General features: G+C 37.3%; 1 protein-coding gene across 1 annotated transcript in view; it reads left to right on the top strand.

Moving 5' to 3' along the window:
- kcnd2 (potassium voltage-gated channel, Shal-related subfamily, member 2) overlaps positions 1-22,397 on the top strand; it is a 27,245-nt gene extending 4,848 nt beyond the window's left edge. Inside the window, 4 exon segments of the mRNA XM_054624914.1 lie at positions 16,809-16,971; positions 18,279-18,374; positions 18,740-18,975; positions 21,360-22,397. Coding sequence (XP_054480889.1) covers positions 16,809-16,971; positions 18,279-18,374; positions 18,740-18,975; positions 21,360-21,546 — 682 coding nt within the window. The 3' untranslated portion in view covers positions 21,547-22,397.
- Positions 22,398-22,950: the final 553 nt, after the last annotated feature.

Genomic DNA, 22,950 nt, shown 5'->3' with positions numbered 1-22,950 from the left:
TTCTTCTTCTTCTTCTTCTTCTCCTTCTTCCTTCTTCTTCTTCTTCTTCTTCTTCTTCTTTCTTCTTCTTCTTCTTCTCCTTGTCCTTCTTCTTCTTTCTTCTTCTTCTTCTTCTTCTTCTTCTTCTTCTTCTACTTCTTCTTCTTCTTGTTTTTCTTCTTCTTCTTCTTCTTCTTCTTCTTCTTCTCCTTCTTCCTTCTTCTTCTTCTCTTCTTCTTGTCTTCTTCTTCTTCTTCTTCTTCTTCTTCTTCTTCTTCTTCTTCTTCTTCCTTCTTCTTCTTCTTCTTCTTCTTCTTCTTCTTCTTCTTTCTTCTTCTTCTTCTTCTTGTCTTCTTCTTCTCCTTGTCTTCTTCTTTCTTCTTCTTCTCCTTCTTCTTCTTCTTCTTTCTTCTTCTTCTTCTTCTTCTTCTTCTTCTTGTCCTTCTTCTTCTTCTTCTTTTCTTCTTCTCTTCTTCTTCTTCCTTCTTCTTCTTCTTCTTCTTCTTTCTTCTCCTTCTTCTTCTTCCTTCTTCTTCTTCTTCTTCTTCTTCTTCTTCTTCTTCTTCTTCTTCTTTCTCCTTGTCTTCTTCTTCTTCTTCTTCTTCTTCTTCTTTCCTTGTCTCTTCTTCTTCTTCTCCTTCTTCTTCTTCTTGTCTTCTTCTTCTTCTTCTTCTCCTTGTCCTTCTTCTTCTTCTTCTTCTTCTTCTTCTTCTTCTTCTTCTTCTTCTTCTCCTTCTTCTTCTTCTTCTTTCCTTCTTCTTCTTCTTCTCTTCTTCTCCTTCTCCTTCTTCTTCTTCTTCCTTCTTCTTCTTCTTCTTCCTCCTTGTCCTTCTTCTTCTTCTTCTTCTTCTTCTTCTTCTTCTTCTTCTTCTCCTTCTCTTCTTCTTCTTCTTCTTCTTCTTTCTTCTTCTTCTTCTTCTTCTTCTCCTCCTTCTTCTTCTTCTCTTCTTCTTTCCTTCTTCTTCTTCTTCTTCTTCTTCTTCTTCTTCTTCTTCTTCTTCTTCTTCTTCTTCTTCTTCTTCTTCTTCTTCTCTCTTCTTCTTCTTCTTCTTCTTCTTCTTGTCTTCTTCTTCTTCTTCTTCTTCTTCTTCTTCTTCTTTCTTCCTTCTTCTTCCTTTCCTTCTTCTTCTTCTTTCCTTCTTCTTCTTTCTTCTTCTTCTTCTTGTCTTCTTCTTCTTCTTCTCCTTCTTCTTCTTCTTCTTCTTCTTCTTCTTCTTGTCTTCTTCTTCTTCTTCTTCCTTCTTCTTCTTCCTTCTTCTCCTTGTCCTTCTTCTTCTTCCTTCTTCTTCTTCTTCTCCTTCTCCTTCTTCCTCCTTCTTGTCTTCTTTCTTCTTCTTCTTCTTCTTCTTCTTCTTCTTCTCCTTGTCCTTCTTCTTCTTCTTCTTCTTCTCCTTGTCTTCTTCTTCTTTCTTCTTCTTCTTCTTCTTGTCTTCTTCTTCTTCTTCTTCTCCTTGTCCTTCTTCTTCTTCTCCTTCTTCTTCTTCTTCTTCTCCTTCTTCTTCTTCTTCTTCTTCTTCTTCTTCTTCTCCTTGTCCTTCTTCTTCTTCTTCTTCTTCTTCTTCTTCGCCTTGTCCTTCTCCTTCTTCTTCTTCTTCTTCTTCTTCTTCTTCTTCTTCTTCTTGTCTCCTTCTTCTTCTTCTTCTTGTCCTTTCTTCTCTTTCTTGTCCTTCTTCTTCTTCTTCTCCTTGTCCTTCTTCTTCTTCTTCTTCGCCTTGTCCTTCTTCTCCTTCTTCTTCTTCTTCTTCTTCTTCTTCTCCTTGTCCTTCTTCTTCTTCTCCTTGTCCTTCTTCTTCTTCTTCTTCTTCTTGTTCTCCTTGTCCTTCTTCTTCTTCTCCTTCTTTCTCCTTGTCCTTCTTCTCCTTCTTTTTCTTCTTCTTCTCCTTCTCCTTCTCCTTGTCCTTCTTCTTCTTCCTCTTCTCCTTGTCCTTCTTCTTCTTCTTCTTCTTCTTCTTGTCCTTCTTCTTCTTCTTCTTCTTCTTGTCCTTCTTCTTGTCTTCTTCTTCTTCTTCTTCTTCTTCTTCTTCTTCTTCTTCTTCCTTGTCCTTCTTCTTCTTCTTCTTCTTCTTCGCCTTGTCCTTCTTCTCCTTCTTCTTCTTCTTCTTTTTCTTCTTCTCCTTGTCCTTCTTCTTCTTCTCCTTGTCCTTCTTCTTCTTCTTCTGCTTCTCCTTGTCCTTCTTCTTCTTCTTCTCCTTGTCCTTCTTCTTCTTCTTCTTCTTCTTCTTCTTCTTCTTCTTCTTCTTCGCCTTGTCCTTCTTCTCCTTCTTCTCCTTCTTCTTCTTCTTCTCCTTGTCCTTCTTCTTCTTCTTCTCCTTGTCCTTCTTCTTCTTCTTCTTCTCCTTGTCCTTCTTCTTCTTCTCCTCCTCCTTCAGAGATGTTCCTCCTTTATGTTTGTGTTTCTCTCTACATGAACACAGCTAAACTTCTGGCAGCGCTCAGTATAATAAACGTCTTCAGCTGATAATTCAAGTTATTGATTATTGATCATCCTTAGTTTTCTTCTGTAGTAAAATAAACCCTGACGGTGTTTTATTTTGAAAAGCTGCTGCTGTCTGCTGGTCTGGGTTAGGAAACAGAAACGTTTTAAATATTGAACCTGAACCATCACAGAACCAGTGCTGAACTGGTTCTGTGATGGTTTTTATTTCCTCCATCAGTCTGAACTGGTTGACTCTTTATCAGTCTCATTATTCTCACATCTCATCAGCTCTCTGGTTATGAACGCTTTAGATTTTCAAAATAAAACTCCTCCTCCTCTTCATGACTTTCTGTCTCTTCTTCTGAGCCGTTAATGCAGCTAATTAAAGAAACACATTAAACACACACACACACACACAACACACACACACACACACACACACACACACACACACACACACACACACACACACACACACACTCCGTCTCTCTGATTATCTTTAATGGACTCAGTGATGAAGACGAGCAGCCGAGCAGAAAAGAGGTTTTGTTCTCAATCGAGAGTTTAACTCATCGTTACAACTGTTTAGAGGAGGAGGAGGAGGAGGAGGGAGAGGAGGAAGAGGGAGGAGGAGGAGGAGGAGGAGGAGGAGGAAGAGGAGGAGGAGGAGGATAAAGAGGAGGAAGAGGGAGAGGAGGAGGATAAAGAGGAGGAGGAGGAGGGAGAGGAGGAGGGGGAGGAGGAGGAGGATAAAGAGGAGGAAGAGGGAGAGGAGGAGGAGGAGGGAGGAGGAGGAGGAGGAAGAGGGAGAGGAGGAAGAGGAGGAGGATAAAGAGGGAGAGGAGGAGGAGGATAAAGAGGAGGAAGAGGGAGAGGAGGAGGATAAAGAGGAGGAGGAAGAGGGGGAGAGGAGGAAGAGGAGGAGGAAGAGGAGGTTATTTAGTATTAATAAAATAATAATTATTGAATGATTCAGAGATAATTTTGGTAAAAAGCTGATCGTGTGTGTTCATGTGTGTATGTGTGTGTGTGTGTTCGTGTGTGTGTGTTCATGTGTGTGTGTGTGTGTGTGTGTTCATGTGTGTGTGTGTGTGTGTGAGTGTGTGTGTGTTCATGTGTGTTCGTGTGTGTGTGTGTGTGTGTGTGTGTTCATGTGTGTATGTGTTCATGTGTGTGTGTGTGTGTGTGTGTGTGTGTGTGTGTGAGAGAGTGTGTGTGTGTGTGTGTGTGTGTGTGTGTGTGTGTGTGTGTGTGTGTGTGTGTGTGTGATCTCATAGTTTCCTCTAAATCTTCTTCTTTTTCAGTGTTTAGATTTTGATGAGTTGAGTGTTACTTCTTATTAAATGTAAACATGATGAGTCATCATGTGACCCATGATGACTCATCATGGGTCACATGATGACTCATCATGGGTCACATGATCTCACCGGAGGTCTCACCTGTCAGCTGTTATGACCCAGGTCTCTGTTTGGGACCTGGGTCAGGATCAGGTTTCCTCTATAGACTCACTGTGTGACCTGATCTCCAGTCAGTCCTCTTCCATGGATCACCTGCCAGATCACCTGTCAGCTCCTTCAGGTCATGTGACTTGTGGCCCCGCCCCTGACCTTCACTCACACCATGTAGTCTCAGCTGTTGAATATGGGACAGAGTGAGACCTCCTCCTCCTGATCGTCTGTTTGTTTGAACATCAGCAGGTGAAGCTCAAACACAAAGGACAGACCAGAGGTAACACGTTACCATGACGACGGAGGAACGGAGGCAGGCCATTGGCTCTGAGCTCGTTAGAGACCTCAGTATATATTATACTGTAGTATAAAGTACCTCAGTATATTATACTGTATAGTATAAGTATACCTCAGTATATATTATACTGTAGTATAAAGTACCTCAGTATACAGTGGGTACGGAAAGTATTCAGACCCCTTTAAATTTTTCACTCTTTGTTTCATTGCAGCCATTTGCTAAAATCGAAAAAGTTCTTTTTTTTTCGCATTAATGTACACTCAGCAACCCATCTTGACAGAAAAAAACAGAAATGTAGAAATTTTTGCAAATTTATTAAAAAAGAAAAACTGAAATATCACATGGTCATAAGTATTCAGACCCTTTGCTGTGACACTCATATTTAACTCACATGCTGTCCATTTCTTCTGATCCTCCTTGAGATGGTTCTATTCCTTCATTGGAGTCCAGCTGTGTTTAATTAAACTGATTGGACTTGATTAGGAAAGGCACACACCTGTCTATATAAGACCTTACAGCTCACAGTGCATGTCAGAACAAATGAGAATCATGAGGTCGAAGGAACTGCCCAAGGAGCTCAGAGACAGAATTGTGGCAAGGCACAGATCTGGCCAAGGTTACAAAGAATTTCTGCAGCACTCAAGGTTCCTAAGAGCACAGTGGCCTCCATAATCCTTAAATGGAAGAAGTATGGGATGACCAGAACTCTTCCTAGACCTGGCCGTCCAGCCAAACTGAGCAATCGTGGGAGAAGAGCCTTGGTGAGAGAGGTAAAGAAGAACCCAAAGATCACTGTGGCTGAGCTCCAGAGATGCAGTAGGGAGATGGGAGAAAGTTCCACAAAGTCAACTATCACTGCAGCCCTCCACCAGTCGGGGCTTTATGGCAGAGTGGCCCGACGGAAGCCTCTCCTCAGTGCAAGACATATGAAAGCCTGCATAGAGTTTGCCAAAAAACACATGGAGGACTCCCAAACTATGAGAAATAAGATTCTCTGGTCTGATGAGACCAAGATTGAACTTTTTGGCGTTAATTCTAAGCGGTATGTGTGGAGAAAACCAGGCACTGCTCATCACCTGCCCAATACAATCCCAACAGTGAAACATGGTGGTGGCAGCATCATGCTATGGGGGTGTTTTTCAGCTGCAGGGACAGGACGACTGGTTGCAATTGAAGGAAAGATGAATGCGGCCAAGTACAGAGATATCCTGGAAGAAAACCTCCTCCAGAGTGCTCAGGACCTCAGACTGGGCCGAAGGTTCACCTTCCAACAAGACAATGACCCGAAGCACACAGCTAAAATAACAAAGGAGTGGCTTCGGAACAAGTCTGTGACCATTCTTGACTGGCCCAGCCAGAGCCCTGACCTAAACCCAATTGAGCATCTCTGGAGAGACCTGAAAATGGCTGTCCACCAACGTTCACCATCCAACCTGACAGAACTGGAGAGGATCTGCAAGGAAGAATGGCAGAGGATCCCCAAATCCAGGTGTGAGAAACTTGTTGCATCATTCCCAAGAAGACTCATGGCTGTACTAGCTCAAAAGGGTGCTTCTACTCAATACTGAGCAAAGGGTCTGAATACTTATGACCATGTGATATTTCAGTTTTTCTTTTTTAATAAATTTGCAAAAATTTCTACATTTCTGTTTTTTTTCTGTCAAGATGGGTTGCTGAGTGTACATTAATGCGAAAAAAAATGAACTTTTTCGATTTTAGCAAATGGCTGCAATGAAACAAAGGTGAAAAATTTAAAGGGGTCTGAATACTTTCCGTACCCACTGTATATTATACTGTAGTATAAAGTACCTCAGTATATATTATACTGTAGTATAAAGTACCTCAGTATATATTATACTGTAGTATAAAGTACCTCAGTATATATTATACTGTAGTATAAAGTACCTCAGTATATATTATACTGTAGTATAAAGTACCTCAGTATATATTATACTGTAGTATAAAGTACCTCAGTATATATTATACTGTAGTATAAAGTACCTCAGTATATATTATACTGTAGTATAAAGTACCTCAGTATATATTATACTGTAGTATAAAGTACCTCAGTATATTATACTGTAGTATAAAGTACCTCAGTATATATTATACTGTAGTATAAAGTACCTCAGTATATATTATACTGTAGTATAAACTGTAGTATACCTCAGTATATTATACTGTAGTATAAAGTACCTCAGTATATATTATACTGTAGTATAAAGTACCTCAGTATATATTATACTGTAGTATAAAGTACCTCAGTATATATTATACTGTAGTATAAAGTACTCAGTATATATTATACTGTAGTATAAAGTACCTCAGTATATATTATACTGTAGTATAAAGTACCTCAGTATATATTATACTGTAGTATAAAGTACCTCAGTATATATTATACTGTAGTATATAACCTCAGTATATATTATACTGTAGTATAAAGTACCTCAGTATATATTATACTGTAGTATAAAGTACTTCAGTAGAAACATTCAGCAGCTGCTTTTCTTATTTTATCCTCATTCAGATAAACATCAAACACACACACACACACACACACACACACACACACACACACATAATCCGATTTTCTTTATTGAGGTTTCTGTGTTTCTGCAGAATAAAGAAGAACCAGAAATAGAACCAAAGAACCGTCAGCTGCTTTCAGACAGAACATCATGTTTGATATACAAACGTTGTATTTATACTTCAAATACAAACGTTGTATTTATACTTCAAATACAAACGTTGTATTTATACTTCATATACAAACGTTGTATTTATACTTCATATACAAACGTTGTATTTATACTTCATATACAATCGTTGTATTTATACTTCATATGAACACAGAACGTTCTTCTTCTTTATTTCCACTTTTGGTGGTTCTTATTGTTATTGAAGAGGTTCAAGGGATCTGCATTGTTGGTGGATCCAGAGGTTCGTAGGGAGGTTCTAGTGATCATTGAGAAGGTTCTAGTGGACACTGGTCAGGTTCTAGAGGACCTTTAGTTGGTTCCAGTCCACCTGGTGTAATTTAGGTAGTTCTTATGGACCTGGAGGTCATTCTAATGGTACTGGAGGAAGTTCTAATGGTACTGGAGGAAGTTCTAATGGTACTGGAGGAAGTTCTAATGGTACGGGAGGAAGTTCTAATGGTACGGGAGGAAGTTCTAATGGTACTGGAGGAAGTTCTAATGGTACGGGAGGAAGTTCTAATGGTACTGGAGGAAGTTCTAATGGTAGAGCTACCATTGGTGGATCTTAGATCTGATCTGAGATCTGATCTCAGTCAGAGCTTCTTCTTCTCCTCACAGCAGCAGAACGTGTTCCTCTGGTTCTTATTGATCCATCTGCTCTAATGTTCCGTCTGCTTAACGAACTGCAGGAGGAACGTCGATGGTTTGTTTCTACGGCAACAGACGAGACGTGGGTTCGATTCCCAGGGTGAGCGTGTGTGTACCGTACGCTGCAGTGTGTCTGCTCTGGGTCACATTATTTATATATATATATATATATATATATATATATATATATATATATATATATATATATATATATATATATATATATATATATATATATATATATATATATATATATATATATATATATATATATATATATATATATGTTTTAATGGATCACATGATGCTTTTAAGGTCCTTTTAAACAGTGGGAAAACCTAGAATGAAGCGAATAACATGAAAGAGTTTAACAGCTTCAGTGTTCTTTAAGGAGAAAGTTCAGGATGTTCTCCGTTTGGTTCTTAGGGTTCTATGCTCCTAAAACACCTTAAACATGGACTATCATTCATTTAAAGTATTCAATATATTTCAAAGCTGTTTGTATATAATTTTAATACCTACAAATATACTTATCATACTCAGAATATGAACATCCATGGCTCTGGAGCTGCTGAGCAGATCAATAATCATTGATCAATACGTCACCTGATGGAATCAACAGGTGATTGTGTGTGTGTGTGTGTGTGTGTGTGTTGTGTGTGTGTGTGTGTGTGTGTGTGTGTGTGTGTGTGTGTGTGTGTGTGTGTGTGTGTGTGTGTGTGTGTGTGTGTGTGTTCTATTATTCTCTGAGCGATGAGTCAGCAGATTATAAATTATTATTACAGCGTTTGTTTTTACGTTGTAATAATATTTATATGTATATATATTTGTTATAATAATAATAATAATTATTGCTTGTTGTGTTATTGATCACAGTCTCCATCAGAGTCAACGAGCCAATCAGGACGTCCCGTATTAACATGATGGATGAGCAGATCAATAACATGAGTGGATTATGATGAAGCGACTCACACAGCTATTGATCAGCTCGTATTGATTAACCACTGAGGTGTGATCGCTCCGTCACATTAATGAGACTACAGGTCACATGACCAGAGGCTCTCTGCTGAGTCAGCACCGATCAATATCTGTGTGAACTCCATCTCACAGATCAGGGTATTAATAAATATATGGATCAATACAGCAGCTCGGTTATATGATTCATGTTCTACTGTTTAGATTTACACACAAACGTTGTTTTTATTGTTTATGACGCTGATGTTTGACTGACAGGAGATTATGTGCTCAGTCCTGTGTGTGCTCCTCTGAGTCTGTCCGGCTAACGGGGGCTAATGTAGCTAACGGGGCTAATGTAGCTAATGGCTAATGGGGCTAAAGACACAGCAGGACGTACGACTCTTGTTGTCCCCATGAAGCGTTCTTAAAAACACATAGAACATGACATAGAACATGACATAGAACATGACATGACATAGAACATGACATAGAACATGACATAGAACATGACATAGAACATGTGTGAAGCTCTGCAGGTCTGAACCAGCAGGAGTTCTTCTAGCTCATCATGTGAGAAACAGTTGATCTGATCTGTTGTCTCTCAGAACGACTTTAGGAAACTAAACTTCTAACATTGTACTTCAGTTTAAACTCTAAACATCAGTTGTTCTAGATCAAACGAGGTCTCATGACTAATAAAGGATTATCTTATCTTATCTTATCTTATCTTATCTTATCTTATCTTATCTTATCTTATCTCCTGATCCGGGTCGTTGGACTCGTCCTCATTAGAGGAATGTTTGATATTAACACTACAGATCTATAACATAATCATAACTGACTTCATATCTTTACAACGGTTGGAGTTTAAAGCTTCACTTTAACAGAACATGAATAAATGAAGAACGTTCTGCTGGGTATATATACATATATATACTTATATACATATATATGTATATATGTATATACTTATATACATATATATGTATATATATATATATATATATATACATACATATATATATGTATGTATATATATATATATACATATTTATATACATATATACCTCAGTATGTGTTTTTCTGTAAATCTCTCAACGACTTTCTTAGACGTTTGTTGTCGTTCATTAATCTTAATGTTCCTCGTTTGTTCTTTTATTCGTTTCTCTTTTTTTCTGTAATTATTTAAATCTGCAGAGAAACAAAACAATGTTTCATCGCAAAACAACGCTTTCTGTGTGTGTGTGTGTGTGTGTGTGTGTGTGTGTGTGTGTGTGTGTGTGTGTGTGTGTGTGTGTGTGTGTGTGTGTGTGTGTGTGTGTGTGTGTGTGTGTGTGTGTGTGTGTGTGTGTGTGTGATCTCATCATGTTGTCTACAGCTCATTACCCAGCATCCCGTGCTGCTGTGAGCGTGTTTGGTTTTATGGATTCTGGTGTCGAGAAGATAACGAGGACGAAACATTAACACACATGAATACATATACATAAACATATATACATAAACATATATACATATACATAAACATATATACATAAACATATAAACATGAACATATATACATAAACATATATACATAAACATATATACATAAACATATATACATAAACATATACACATAAACATATATACATAAACATATATACATAAACATATATACATAAACATATATACATAAACATATAAACATAAACATATATACATAAACATATATACATAAACATATATAAACATATATATAAACATATATACATAAACATATATACATAAACATATATACATAAACATAAACATATACATAAACATATATACATAAACATAAACATACATAAACATAAACATATAAACATAAACATATATACATAAACATATATACATAAACATATATACATAAACATATATAAACATAAACATATACATAAACATATATACATAAACATATATATAAACATAAACATAAACATAAACATATATACATAAACATATATACATAAACATATAAACATAAACATATATACATAAACATATAAACATAAACATATAAACATAAACATATATAAACATAAACATATATACATAAACATATATACATAAACATATATACATAAACATATAAACATAAACATATATACATAAACATATATACATAAACATATATACATAAACATAAACATAAACATAAACATAAACATAAATATATACATAAACATATATACATAAACATATATACATAAACATATATACATAAACATATATACATAAACATATATACATAAACATATATACATAAACATATATACATAAACATATACATAAACATAAACATATAAACATAAACATATATACATAAACATATACATACATATACATAAACATATACATAAACATACATAAACATAAACAATATACATAAACATATATACATAATAAACATATATACATAAACATATACATAAACATAAACATAAACATACATAAACATATATAAACATATATACATATATACATAAACATATATACATAAACATATAAACATAAACATAAACATAAACATAAACATATACATAAACATAAACATAAACATATACATAAACATAACATATACATAAACATATATACATAAACATATATACATAAACATATACATAAACATAAACATAAACATAAATACATAAACATATATACATAAACATATAAACATAAACATATATACATAAACATATATACATAAACATAAATACATAAACATATATACATAAACATATAAACATAAATACATAAACATTAAACATATATAAACATAAACATAAACATATATACATAAACATATATACATAAACATATACATAAACATAAACATAAACATATATACATATACATATATACATAAACATATACATAAACATAATACATAAACATATATATAAACATATATACATAAACATATATACATAAACATAATACATAAACATATACATAAACATATAAACATAAACATATATACATAAACATATACATATATACATAAACATATATACATAAACATATATACATAAACATATACATAAACATATATACATAAACATATATACATAAACATATACATAAACATATACATAAACATAACATATACATAAACATATATACATAAACATACATACATATACATAAACATATACATAAACATACATAAACATAACATATATACATAAACATATATACATAAACATATATACATAAACATAAACATATATACATAAACATATATACATAAACATATATACATAAACATAAACATATATACATAAACATATATACATAAACATAAACATATATACATAAACATAAACATATATACATATAAACATATATACATAAACATAAATACATAAACATATATACATAAACATATAAACATAAATACATAAACATTAACATATATACGTAAACATAAACATATATACATAAACATATATACATAAACATATACATAAACATAAGCATAAACATATATACATATACATATATACATAAACATATACATAAACATAAGCATAAACATATATACATATATACATAAACATATACATAAACATATATACATAAACATAAACATATATACATAAACATATACATAAACATATATACATAAACATATATACATAAACATATACATATAAACATAAACATATATACATAAACATATACATATATACATAAACATATATACATAAACATATATACATAAACATATACATAAACATATATACATAAACATATATACATAAACATATACATAAACATATACATAAACATAGACATATACATAAACATATATACATAAACATATGTACATATACATAAACATATACATAAACATACATAAACATAACCATATACATAAACATATATACATAAACATATATATATATATACATAAACATATATACATTAACATAAACATATATACATAAACATATAAACATAAACATATATACATAAACATATAAACATATACATAAACATATATACATAAACATATACATAAACATATACATAAACATATGTACATAAACATACATAAACATATACACATAAACATATGTACATATACATATACATAAACATATACATATACACATAAACATATGTACATATACATAAACATATACATATACATAAACATATGTACTTATACATAAACATATACATAAACATATAAACATATACATAAACATATACACATAAACATATACACATAAACATATATACATAAACATATATACATAAACATATACATACATATACATATATACGTTTACATTAATACATATAACACACACTGTTCATACACACTGATACACTGACACATGTTAACACACATGAATGGTGCAGTGAAACAGAATAAACTGACCTGCTTCTTCTCCTTCTTCTTCTTCTCCTTCTCCTTCTCCTTCTTCTCCTTTTTCTTCTTCTTCTCCTTCTTCTTCTTCTTCTTCTTCTTCTTCTTCTTCTTCTTCTTCTTCTTCTTCTTCTTCTTCTTCTCCTCCTCCTCTTCTTGCTTAGTAAAACTGAAGCAGAGTAAAACGTTTTGAAGGTGATTTATCACCAGAGAGACGTCTGGTCTAAACTGAGTCACATGATAGGATCTATCTGATTTAACAGTAGAAATAAAACATCCAGAATTCAACAAGAGTTCATCAGATCTTTCTTATCTTTCTTCTCTTTGTTATCTTTGTTATCTTGCTTATCTTTGTTGTCTTTCTTATCTTTCTTATCTTTCTTATCTTCAGAGCCTGCATCACTTCATGTTGTTCATATTCTTTCACACAGAGGCCAGATGAAGCTAAGATACACTGCTCTGACCTTTTCTAAACATTTAAACCTTTATTTTTCATTCTGTAAACCTCTGAGCCCAGTCCTGCAGAATCCAGCATCATTATCTTCTTCCACAAATGTGTCTCCGTCTCCATTTATCATAATTATTTCCTCATCGGCACAAAACTTCTCTGCTCCACGACGGCGTGAAACTTTTCTGCAACACGGAGGAAAATATTCAGATTATCTCATTTAAATCTGTTTCCAGTTTATAATGTCAGACGTTATATATATGTATATATATACAGTGGGTACGGAAAGTATTCAGACCCCTTTAAATTGTTCACTCTTTGTTTCATTGCAGCCATTTGCTAAAATCGAAAAAGTTCATTTTTTTTTCGCATTAATGTACACTCAGCAACCCATCTTGACAGAAAAAAACAGAAATGTAGAAATTTTTGCAAATTTATTAAAAAAGAAAAACTGAAATATCACATGGTCATAAGTATTCAGACCCTTTGCTGTGACACTCATATTTAACTCACATGCTGTCCATTTCTTCTGATCCTCCTTGAGATGGTTCTATTCCTTCATTGGAGTCCAGCTGTGTTTAATTAAACTGATTGGACTTGATTAGGAAAGGCACACACCTGTCTATATAAGACCTTACAGCTCACAGTGCATGTCAGAACAAATGAGAATCATGAGGTCGAAGGAACTGCCCAAGGAGCTCAGAGACAGAATTGTGGCAAGGCACAGATCTGGCCAAGGTTACAAAAGAATTTCTGCAGCACTCAAGGTTCCTAAGAGCACAGTGGCATCCATAATCCTTAAATGGAAGAAGTATGGGATGACCAGAACTCTTCCTAGACCTGGCCGTCCAGCCAAACTGAGCAATCGTGGGAGAAGAGCCTTGGTGAGAGAGGTAAAGAAGAACCCAAAGATCACTGTGGCTGAGCTCCAGAGATGCAGTAGGGAGATGGGAGAAAGTTCCACAAAGTCAACTATCACTGCAGCCCTCCACCAGTCGGGGCTTTATGGCAGAGTGGCCCGACGGAAGCCTCTCCTCAGTGCAAGACATATGAAAGCCCGCATAGAGTTTGCCAAAAAACACATGGAGGACTCCCAAACTATGAGAAATAAGATTCTCTGGTCTGATGAGACCAAGATTGAACTTTTTGGCGTTAATTCTAAGCGGTATGTGTGGAGAAAACCAGGCACTGCTCATCACCTGCCCAATACAATCCCAACAGTGAAACATGGTGGTGGCAGCATCATGCTATGGGGGTGTTTTTCAGCTGCAGGGACAGGACGACTGGTTGCAATTGAAGGAAAGATGAATGCGGCCAAGTACAGAGATATCCTGGAAGAAAACCTCCTCCAGAGTGCTCAGGACCTCAGACTGGGCCGAAGGTTCACCTTCCAACAAGACAATGACCCGAAGCACACAGCTAAAATAACAAAGGAGTGGCTTCGGAACAAGTCTGTGACCATTCTTGACTGGCCCAGCCAGAGCCCTGACCTAAACCCAATTGAGCATCTCTGGAGAGACCTGAAAATGGCTGTCCACCAACGTTCACCATCCAACCTGACAGAACTGGAGAGGATCTGCAAGGAAGAATGGCAGAGGATCCCCAAATCCAGGTGTGAGAAACTTGTTGCATCATTCCCAAGAAGACTCATGGCTGTACTAGCTCAAAAGGGTGCTTCTACTCAATACTGAGCAAAGGGTCTGAATACTTATGACCATGTGATATTTCAGTTTTTCTTTTTTAATAAATTTGCAAAAATTTCTACATTTCTGTTTTTTTCTGTCAAGATGGGTTGCTGAGTGTACATTAATGCGAAAAAAATGAACTTTTTCGATTTTAGCAAATGGCTGCAATGAAACAAAGGGTGAAAAATTTAAAGGGGTCTGAATACTTTCCGTACCCACTGTATACATATATATATGTATATATATATATATATATATATATATATGTATATATATATATATATATATATATACATATATATATATACATATATATATGTATATACATATATATATATATGTACATATCTCCAGGCCATGGTCAAGCCCTACACGTCTCTTTGTCTCTTCGTCTCTTCGTCTCTTTCTCTTTGTCTCTTTGTCTCTTCGTCTCTTCGTCTCTTCGTCCTCCCGTCTCGTCTGTTTCCTCCGAGGTGACATAAAGTTTGTGTCAGTGACTGATCACCTCGTCTCTGAGCCAATCACAGGCTGCGACCTTGTCTCAGTCAGTGTGTGTATGTGTGAGTGTGTGATGTGTGTGTATGTCTGTGTGTGTGTGAGTGTGTGTGTGTGTGTGTGTGAGTGTGTGTGTATGTCTGTGTGTGTGTGTGTGTGTGTGTATGTGTGTTTGTGTCAAAGTCATGTGACTGCGTCCTTCAACAAGGAGGATGTGTGTGTGTGTCTTTGTGCTCATTAACACACACACACACACGGTTGTGTTGATGCATTCATGAGGACTAATCGATCATTCACCTTCATTCTATTGATAATGAAACAAGAGTGTGAGCGCCCTCCAGAGGCTGCACACGTCATCACTACCTGATCATATAAATATATATATTAAATATATATTTATATTTAATATATATATTTATATGTTTTTATATGATGAATGAGTGTTTTTTTAAAGGGATGTAGGTAAGAGAGGAGATGACATTTACTTTAATAAAACGAGTGAAGAAGAGAGCAGCATCATTAACAGCAGCAGCAGAAGAAGCTCTCTGGCCCCTCCCACTGGACGAGGACTGAACTGCAGCTTGTTTTTACACAAAATGCTGCGTCAGCTGTTTTTTCTGCTGATGTTCTCAAAACATAACTGTTGTATTTAGTTTAAACATTGAGTTTCTGTCAGCAGCAAACTGAACATTTATTATTCATAAACACTCGTCGTTGATCAGAGAGCAGCAGAGAATCTTTGACATTTAATCTGCTCACCTCTAAAATATGAACTGTTTACTTTACTTTCAATCATTTTCATCCACTCACTCAAAAGATTAAATCATAAAAATATCAGGTAGAAGTACAAACCTCAGGTTCTCAAAGTAACGTCAAGTCTTCCTGTGTTAAAGCTGCATTCTCTCTGCTGTCCACCAGGGGGCGACTCCTCTGGTTGTATAGAAGTCTATGAGAAAATGACTCTACTTCTCTCTTGATTTATTCCCTCAGTAAACATTGTAAACATGAGTTTATGGTCTCAATCTCTAGTTTCAAGTCTTCTTCAATACAGCATGATGTTCATTTAGTAAATGATGCTCCATTTAGAGTCAAACAGACCATAAAGCAGGGGAGGCTTTAGGGCGGGGCTACACACTGATTGACAGGTCTCTATCTGTGTTTCTGTCTCACAACTTTAACCCTTTACTGTGTTTTCAAATCTTCACCGTTAACTTTAATATTTTGATCGTCTTCTGGTTGCAAGAAACCAAGATGGCTTCTCATGAACAGTCTGTTGTTGCTTCATGTGTCTGAAAGTTAAAACCTGAAGTGACCTCTAACCTCTGTCTGTCAGATATGGCGACATGGTTCCAAAGACCATCATGGGGAAGATCTTTGGCTCGATCTGCTCTCTGAGCGGCGTGTTGGTCATCGCTCTGCCGGTTCCCGTCATCGTCTCTAACTTCAGCCGGATCTACCACCAGAGCCAGAGGTCCGAGAAGAGACGAGCCCAGAAGGTGAAGTGTTCAAACCTCAAACCTCTTTAACGTTCTCAGGAGGCGTCTCTTTAAACTGATCCCCATCTTTAAACGAGCTTCACTTCCTCCAACATCATCCGATGAGAGTTCAGTTACAGAGAAGCAGCTGAGTCTCTCTGAGACTAAAACAATGTGTTATATGTTCATATTTATCATATCTTCATCCTGTGAGTATAAGACATGTATCTCCATGATCTCTGGAGGACAAACTCTGACTTTTAAGGAAATATCTTGTTTCATATCTTACCCAGGTTCAGATGATTACAGATATGTTCTACTTAAATAGAAAAGATATGTTTGTGACATATTTGGACAGAGCTCAGTGCTAAGCTAGGCGAGCAGCCAGAGCTCACAGCAGGTGACTGTAGATCAGAGAGCCAATAGGAAGAAGGAGTCCAAAGAGGGAGATGTGTCACCTAACCCTTAGAGTCCCTACGAGGATCAGGAGGAAGACTTTCTTTGAGGTTCCAGTGAGTCTTAGGATAAAGGAAGGCCGGAGGTCCACAATTTATTCAAGGGTCCCAATCCTCTAAGGTCCCCAAAGACGAGGTGGGTCACTTCCTTCAGAGACCCCAGGAAGGAAGGGCTTGATCTCCACCAGGGAAGGATTTAGGAACATCACTTCCTTAAGGGTCCTAGAGAGTAAGACCTGTTACCCTCTTTGGGTCTCTATGAAGTGAACTTCATTAATTCATTTGTTGACTTCCTTTAGGGTCCTCAGAAGTACTGATATTGACATAATTTGGCATCCCTAGATATTAAGATACAGGACTTCCTTAAGGGTCCTCTGGAGTGTGGTTCAGGACTTCCTTAAGGGTCCTCTGGAGTGTGGTTCAGGACTTCCTTAAGGGTCCTCTGGAGTGTGGTTCAGGACTTCCTTGGCTCCCAGGTGGGGCCCTAAAAACAGTTAGTCCACGGCCAGTTTTCAGATTCTCGGTAACCAGTGTACTGTTCCTTTAAAAGCACCTGAGCCTCTGGTTCCATGATCACAGAGTCTTCAGTCCTTCGGTCCGTCCACCTGCCTCACATTCAGTCTGAACCCCTGAGCAGCACGAGTACGGTGGCTCTCTTGGGTCAAAACAAGCAGAAACGCACACATTTAGTGAGGCAGCGATAAAGCTTGTTTGAACCAGTGAGCGATCCGTCACCTTCTAACGAACCATGAACCAGGTGGGATGAGACTCAAACCTGGACTCACAGGTGGTGAGAACGTTAGCCCTGTCGTGTGTGTGTGGTTCTGGATGGGCTCACATAGTGGTCATGTGATCTGTGTTTGTGTCCTGAAGGCGTCCAAGGAAGCAGGACAGGCGCTGGTGTGTAAGGCCAACCCGACCTTTGACATCCAGCACAACCACCTTCTGCACTGTCTGGAGAAGACCACGGTGAGAACACAAAGACAAACACGCACACTACTTGTATTATATATATACAGTACCAGTCAAAAGTTTGGTCACCTTCTCATTCAATGGTTTTTCTTTATTTATTTATTTATTTTTTTCTACATTGTAGATAATATTGAAGACATCCAAACTATGAAGGAACACATATGGAATTATGTGGTAAACAAACAAATGCTCAACAAACCAGAATATGTTTTATATTTTAGATTCTTCAAAGTAGTTGAATGAGAAGGTGTGTCCAGACTTTTGACTGGTACTGTATCTATAACACTTTAATATCAAAACAACAAAATCAGTCTTCAACAAAGAGACTTTGAAAACTCATCCCGACTCTGTTTCTGTTTTAGAACCACGAGTTCGTGGATGAGAAGACGTACGAGACGAGCGGCAGGGAGGTCACTCTGGTGAAGCAGCTGTCTCACTCTTCATCCATCTCTTCCTCGCCCAACGGCTTCACTTCCTGCTGCGCCCGCAGGAAGAGGAAGACCTTCCACGTCCCAAACTCCAACATGTCGGTGGGTCTGCATGGCAGCGTCCAGGAGCTGAGCACCATCCAGGTCAAAGAGAGACCGTTCACCAACAGGTAGGAGACAGGATACGGCGTTATGTTCAACTTTAATACAGGAGGAGGAGGAGGAGGAGGAGGGAGGGGATTATTGATTGATTGATTGGAGGATTAATCCCTAAAGGAATATTAGAGGTTCCAATGATCCTTAGGTAGTTCCCTTTGGTTCCGTGGTTCCTTGAAAAGTTACCTGATGTCCTTGAGGAAGTTTTAGAACTCTTTATAAAGATTTTAGAGTGCTTGAAAAAGTTCCAGGGGTCCCTTAGTAGATAACTAAGTCCTAAGGGAGGAATAATAATCATGATCTTGGGTTTTGTTTGGTCTGTTTCCTGTTTTATTTTGAAAGTCCTCTCCTCTTTGTCCCCCGTTAACTCCCTCTTTCCCTGAGCATTTAATCTCTGGGCTGCAGTTTGCAGTGTTGTTACCTCCTACTTGTTGTTGGGTCAGTTTCACAAGTTCTAACGGAGGTTTCAGAGGCTGTTCTGAAATGTTCAAAGATGTTTCAGGAGGTTTTAGAGCTCATTGTGAAGGTTCTAAAAGTCAGAGACTTTCTGGGAGTCTTTGAGGAAGTTGCAAGAGCTTTTTTAGGAGATTTTAAGAGGTTTTAGAGGATATAAAGGCAGTAAAGAGGTTGCAAAGACCCTTAATGAAATCCTTAGTGTGGTACTAGAGGTTGTTAAAGAAGTTCTTGTGATCCTTGAGTCGGTCAAATGGGCATAGCACTACTTGAAGAGGTTCCAAGGGTTCCTTTAGGACGGTTTAGAGCTGCAGTGTTGTACAGGTTCTGGAAAGTTACTAGAGGTCCTGAGGAGGTTTTTAGACGTCATTGAAGATATTTCCCACGTCTGGAAGAGATGGACGAGGTCCTTGATGAGTGAAAGTTGTAGAAGTTCTTCGGGTGGTTTCACAAGTCCTAAATGAGATTTCAGAGGTTCTTGAGAAAGTTTCAAAGATGTCTCAGGAGGTTGTAGAGCTCATTGTGAAGGATATGAGGGTCTTAAAAAGGTTCCAAAGGCCCTTAATAAAGTCCTTAACGTGGTACTAGAAGTTGTTGAAGACGTTCTAGTGATCATTGACTTAGACAAAGGGGTACAGAACCGCTTACAGAGGTTCCAAGGTCATTGAGGAGAGTCCAATAGTCCTTGAAGAGATGGCAGAGGTCCTTAACTAGGTATAGAAGTCGTTGAAGAGGTAAATGATCCATTTAGACGTCCCACGGATCCATAACGAGGTTCTAGGGTACGTGAGGATGTTTAGAGCTCCTTGTGAAGGTTGCAGACATCATGAAGCCGTTCCATTTATCGCGGTTTCAAAGGTTCTTGAGGTGGAGTTAGATTTGTTGTTGTTTGGGAGGAACTGGTGACTCCTTCCATGGATCAATGAGGAGGTTTTAAAGGTTCTTGAGAATACGTCACAGAGGGTTCTGGAGGTAGTTAAACTGAGGTGGACACTAATTATTTTCCCTCCAGATAACCAATCAGAGAGCAGGGAGTGTCCAGTGTACAAAGGAGAAGATATTGGCTTCATATTTAAGACTTGTTGTTAATGTTCAGTAGTTCCTGAATATAACATGACAGATGGAGCTTTAGAGAAGACGTCCTGCTTTAAACTAAATAAATGAGATGAAGTTCTAAACAGAACCAGTGAAGGCTCTCTGTATATAAACACATGGCTCCAGAGATCATGTGACAGCCCGTTCCCATGTAGACTCAGGGAGCAGGAATCCAGAATATGTCCGGCTGTGGGAGGTCTGGGAACTTTCTCCTAAACATGGACAGCTGGGCCTCCAGCCTCCTCCTGTTTCAGCCTCACAGTACCAGAGAGCGTCACCTACAGAACGACACTTTATCATATCTGAATATAATGAATGAAATGATTTCATGTAAAGCAGCTTCATGGTCTGAACGTCCACCAGCAGCTGGATCTCATCTCTATGAATACGGCCACTTGTTTATCGTACAAACTCATGAATCATGGATGAAGCTGGATTTATATTTGTGAGTAAAGAGGTCACAGTGAGGATGACCCGCTCCGCCTCAGAGACGCCTGGATCTGCAGCAGCTGCCGAGAGTTTGATGCCTGTTAAAGACAGAAGAGAACAACGTCTACGTGGGATTCACTTAGGATGAGGAAGAGGAAGTTTAACGTTAATCTGAATATGAATGTTTGAATGTAAACAGATTAGAAGGAATATTGTCTTCTTATAAATAAATGTAATATTTGGTGCATGTAAACGGGGTCACTGGCAGTTTACATCCTCAACTGGTCTCACGTCCTGGTTTAGTCCATCATGTTTCACCTGAAGACCTGAACGTCACATCTGTATGACCTCATCTCTCCGTTCTCAGTAAATGTAATCATCTTGAATCTAAAGCAGACTCTGTTTCCTTTCCTCTCTGCAGTCGTTCCAGTCGATCCAGTCTGAACGCTAAATTTGAGGAGACGGTTCATCTGAACTGTGACCAGCGGTACATCACCGCCGCCGTCGTCAGCATGCCGACGCCGCCCGGCACCAGGCGCGAAGGCAACGCGACCTCCGGCTCCATCGACTACTCCCAGGCCAACATCATCAGGGTGTCCGCGCTCTAGATCATAACGTCCACCACGGAAACACAACCCGACCAGCAGGAGGACGACGGCGGTCAGTCATCAGGGTCGGAGGTCGACGCTCCACCACAGACTCAGAGGACGGGGTTTGGACCACGTGTCCACGATGGAAGTGACGGGTTAGCGACCGTCTCCTGGAGGAAAACGTCACTCTGTACGCACTAAAACTCAGCTAACCCCGCCGCGGATCGCTTTTGTTTTTCTTTTGACTTCTAGAAAGGATTTCTATTCCAGCAGCCGAACATCTGAGAGGAGGAAATAAAATGGTAGCACTTTGGCTGACGATTGACCTCTATACCAGAGACATTTAAATCCTCACCACTGCTGTTTTTACAATCCTGTATGTCTTTTAATGGTATGTCCTAAAACACAAAGAAGGCTGATGCTAACATAGTTTTTTAAATGTAGTGTAAAGGAAATGTATGACATTTTGGGAAGAACACTGTTAACCGTGTAACCAGAGTTACATGAGAGAATATCTAGTTTCAGATGCACATAGTGTAGCTTAGCACAAACACTGGAAGCAGCAGGGGGAAATTGTTAGCCTAGCTTAGCACAAACACTGGAAGCAGGGGGAAACTGTTAGCCTAGCTTAGCACAAACACTGGAAGCAGGGGGAAACTGTTAGCCTAGCTCCATCAAACGAGAAAAACACCTTTCAACAACTGATTTACAAGTTGTATCTCATTAGCTAACATGCTAGTCACAATCCATTAAACAGTTATATACTGAACTAGCTGGACCGTAAAGCTAACTTCATTCATGGCTTTGTCACGTTACATGTTATAAATGTCTTGTATTATAGAAAAAGATCTGTAGTTACTGTAATGACTTCTGCTAAGTCATAAGAAAAAGTCATGTCATGACATGAAGGAACAGTTAGTGAGTTAAGCTAACTGTCTTCCAGAGCTAACGGCTCCTAAAAACTACAATATCTCATTTTCTATTTCTAAATAAACAAGTAAAAACATGTAAAGATAGTTTTTATGTTGTTGGAAGGCATTTTTTCCTTCTTACCATTAGCTTTCACTATGCTAGGCTAACATTAGCTTTTACTATGCTAGGCTAACATTAGCTTTCACTTAGCTGGGGTTACATTAGCTTTCACTATGCTAGGCTAACATTAGCTTTCACTTAGCTAGGCTAGCAGTTAGCCTGTCTGTCTCTGATTAGATATAGCCCTGATTCAGAATTTTCATAGTTTCTGTTTTTGTGTTTGGGACAGCTTCATCATTATTTGACTTTATTTATCTAATTTGTTTTATCGAATTCATTATTTATATTTTTTCATTTAATTTCACTGCTCATATTCCTATTTTTATTTATAATTTCTGACAAAAGTATATTTTCACGAACCTAAAAATCACTAAGAAAATAACCGACCAT

This window comes from Anoplopoma fimbria, chromosome 23 (assembly GCF_027596085.1).
Source record: "Anoplopoma fimbria isolate UVic2021 breed Golden Eagle Sablefish chromosome 23, Afim_UVic_2022, whole genome shotgun sequence".
NCBI classification, from domain to species: Eukaryota; Metazoa; Chordata; class Actinopteri; order Perciformes; family Anoplopomatidae; genus Anoplopoma; species Anoplopoma fimbria.
This window is presented reverse-complemented; position numbering and strand designations above follow the sequence as displayed.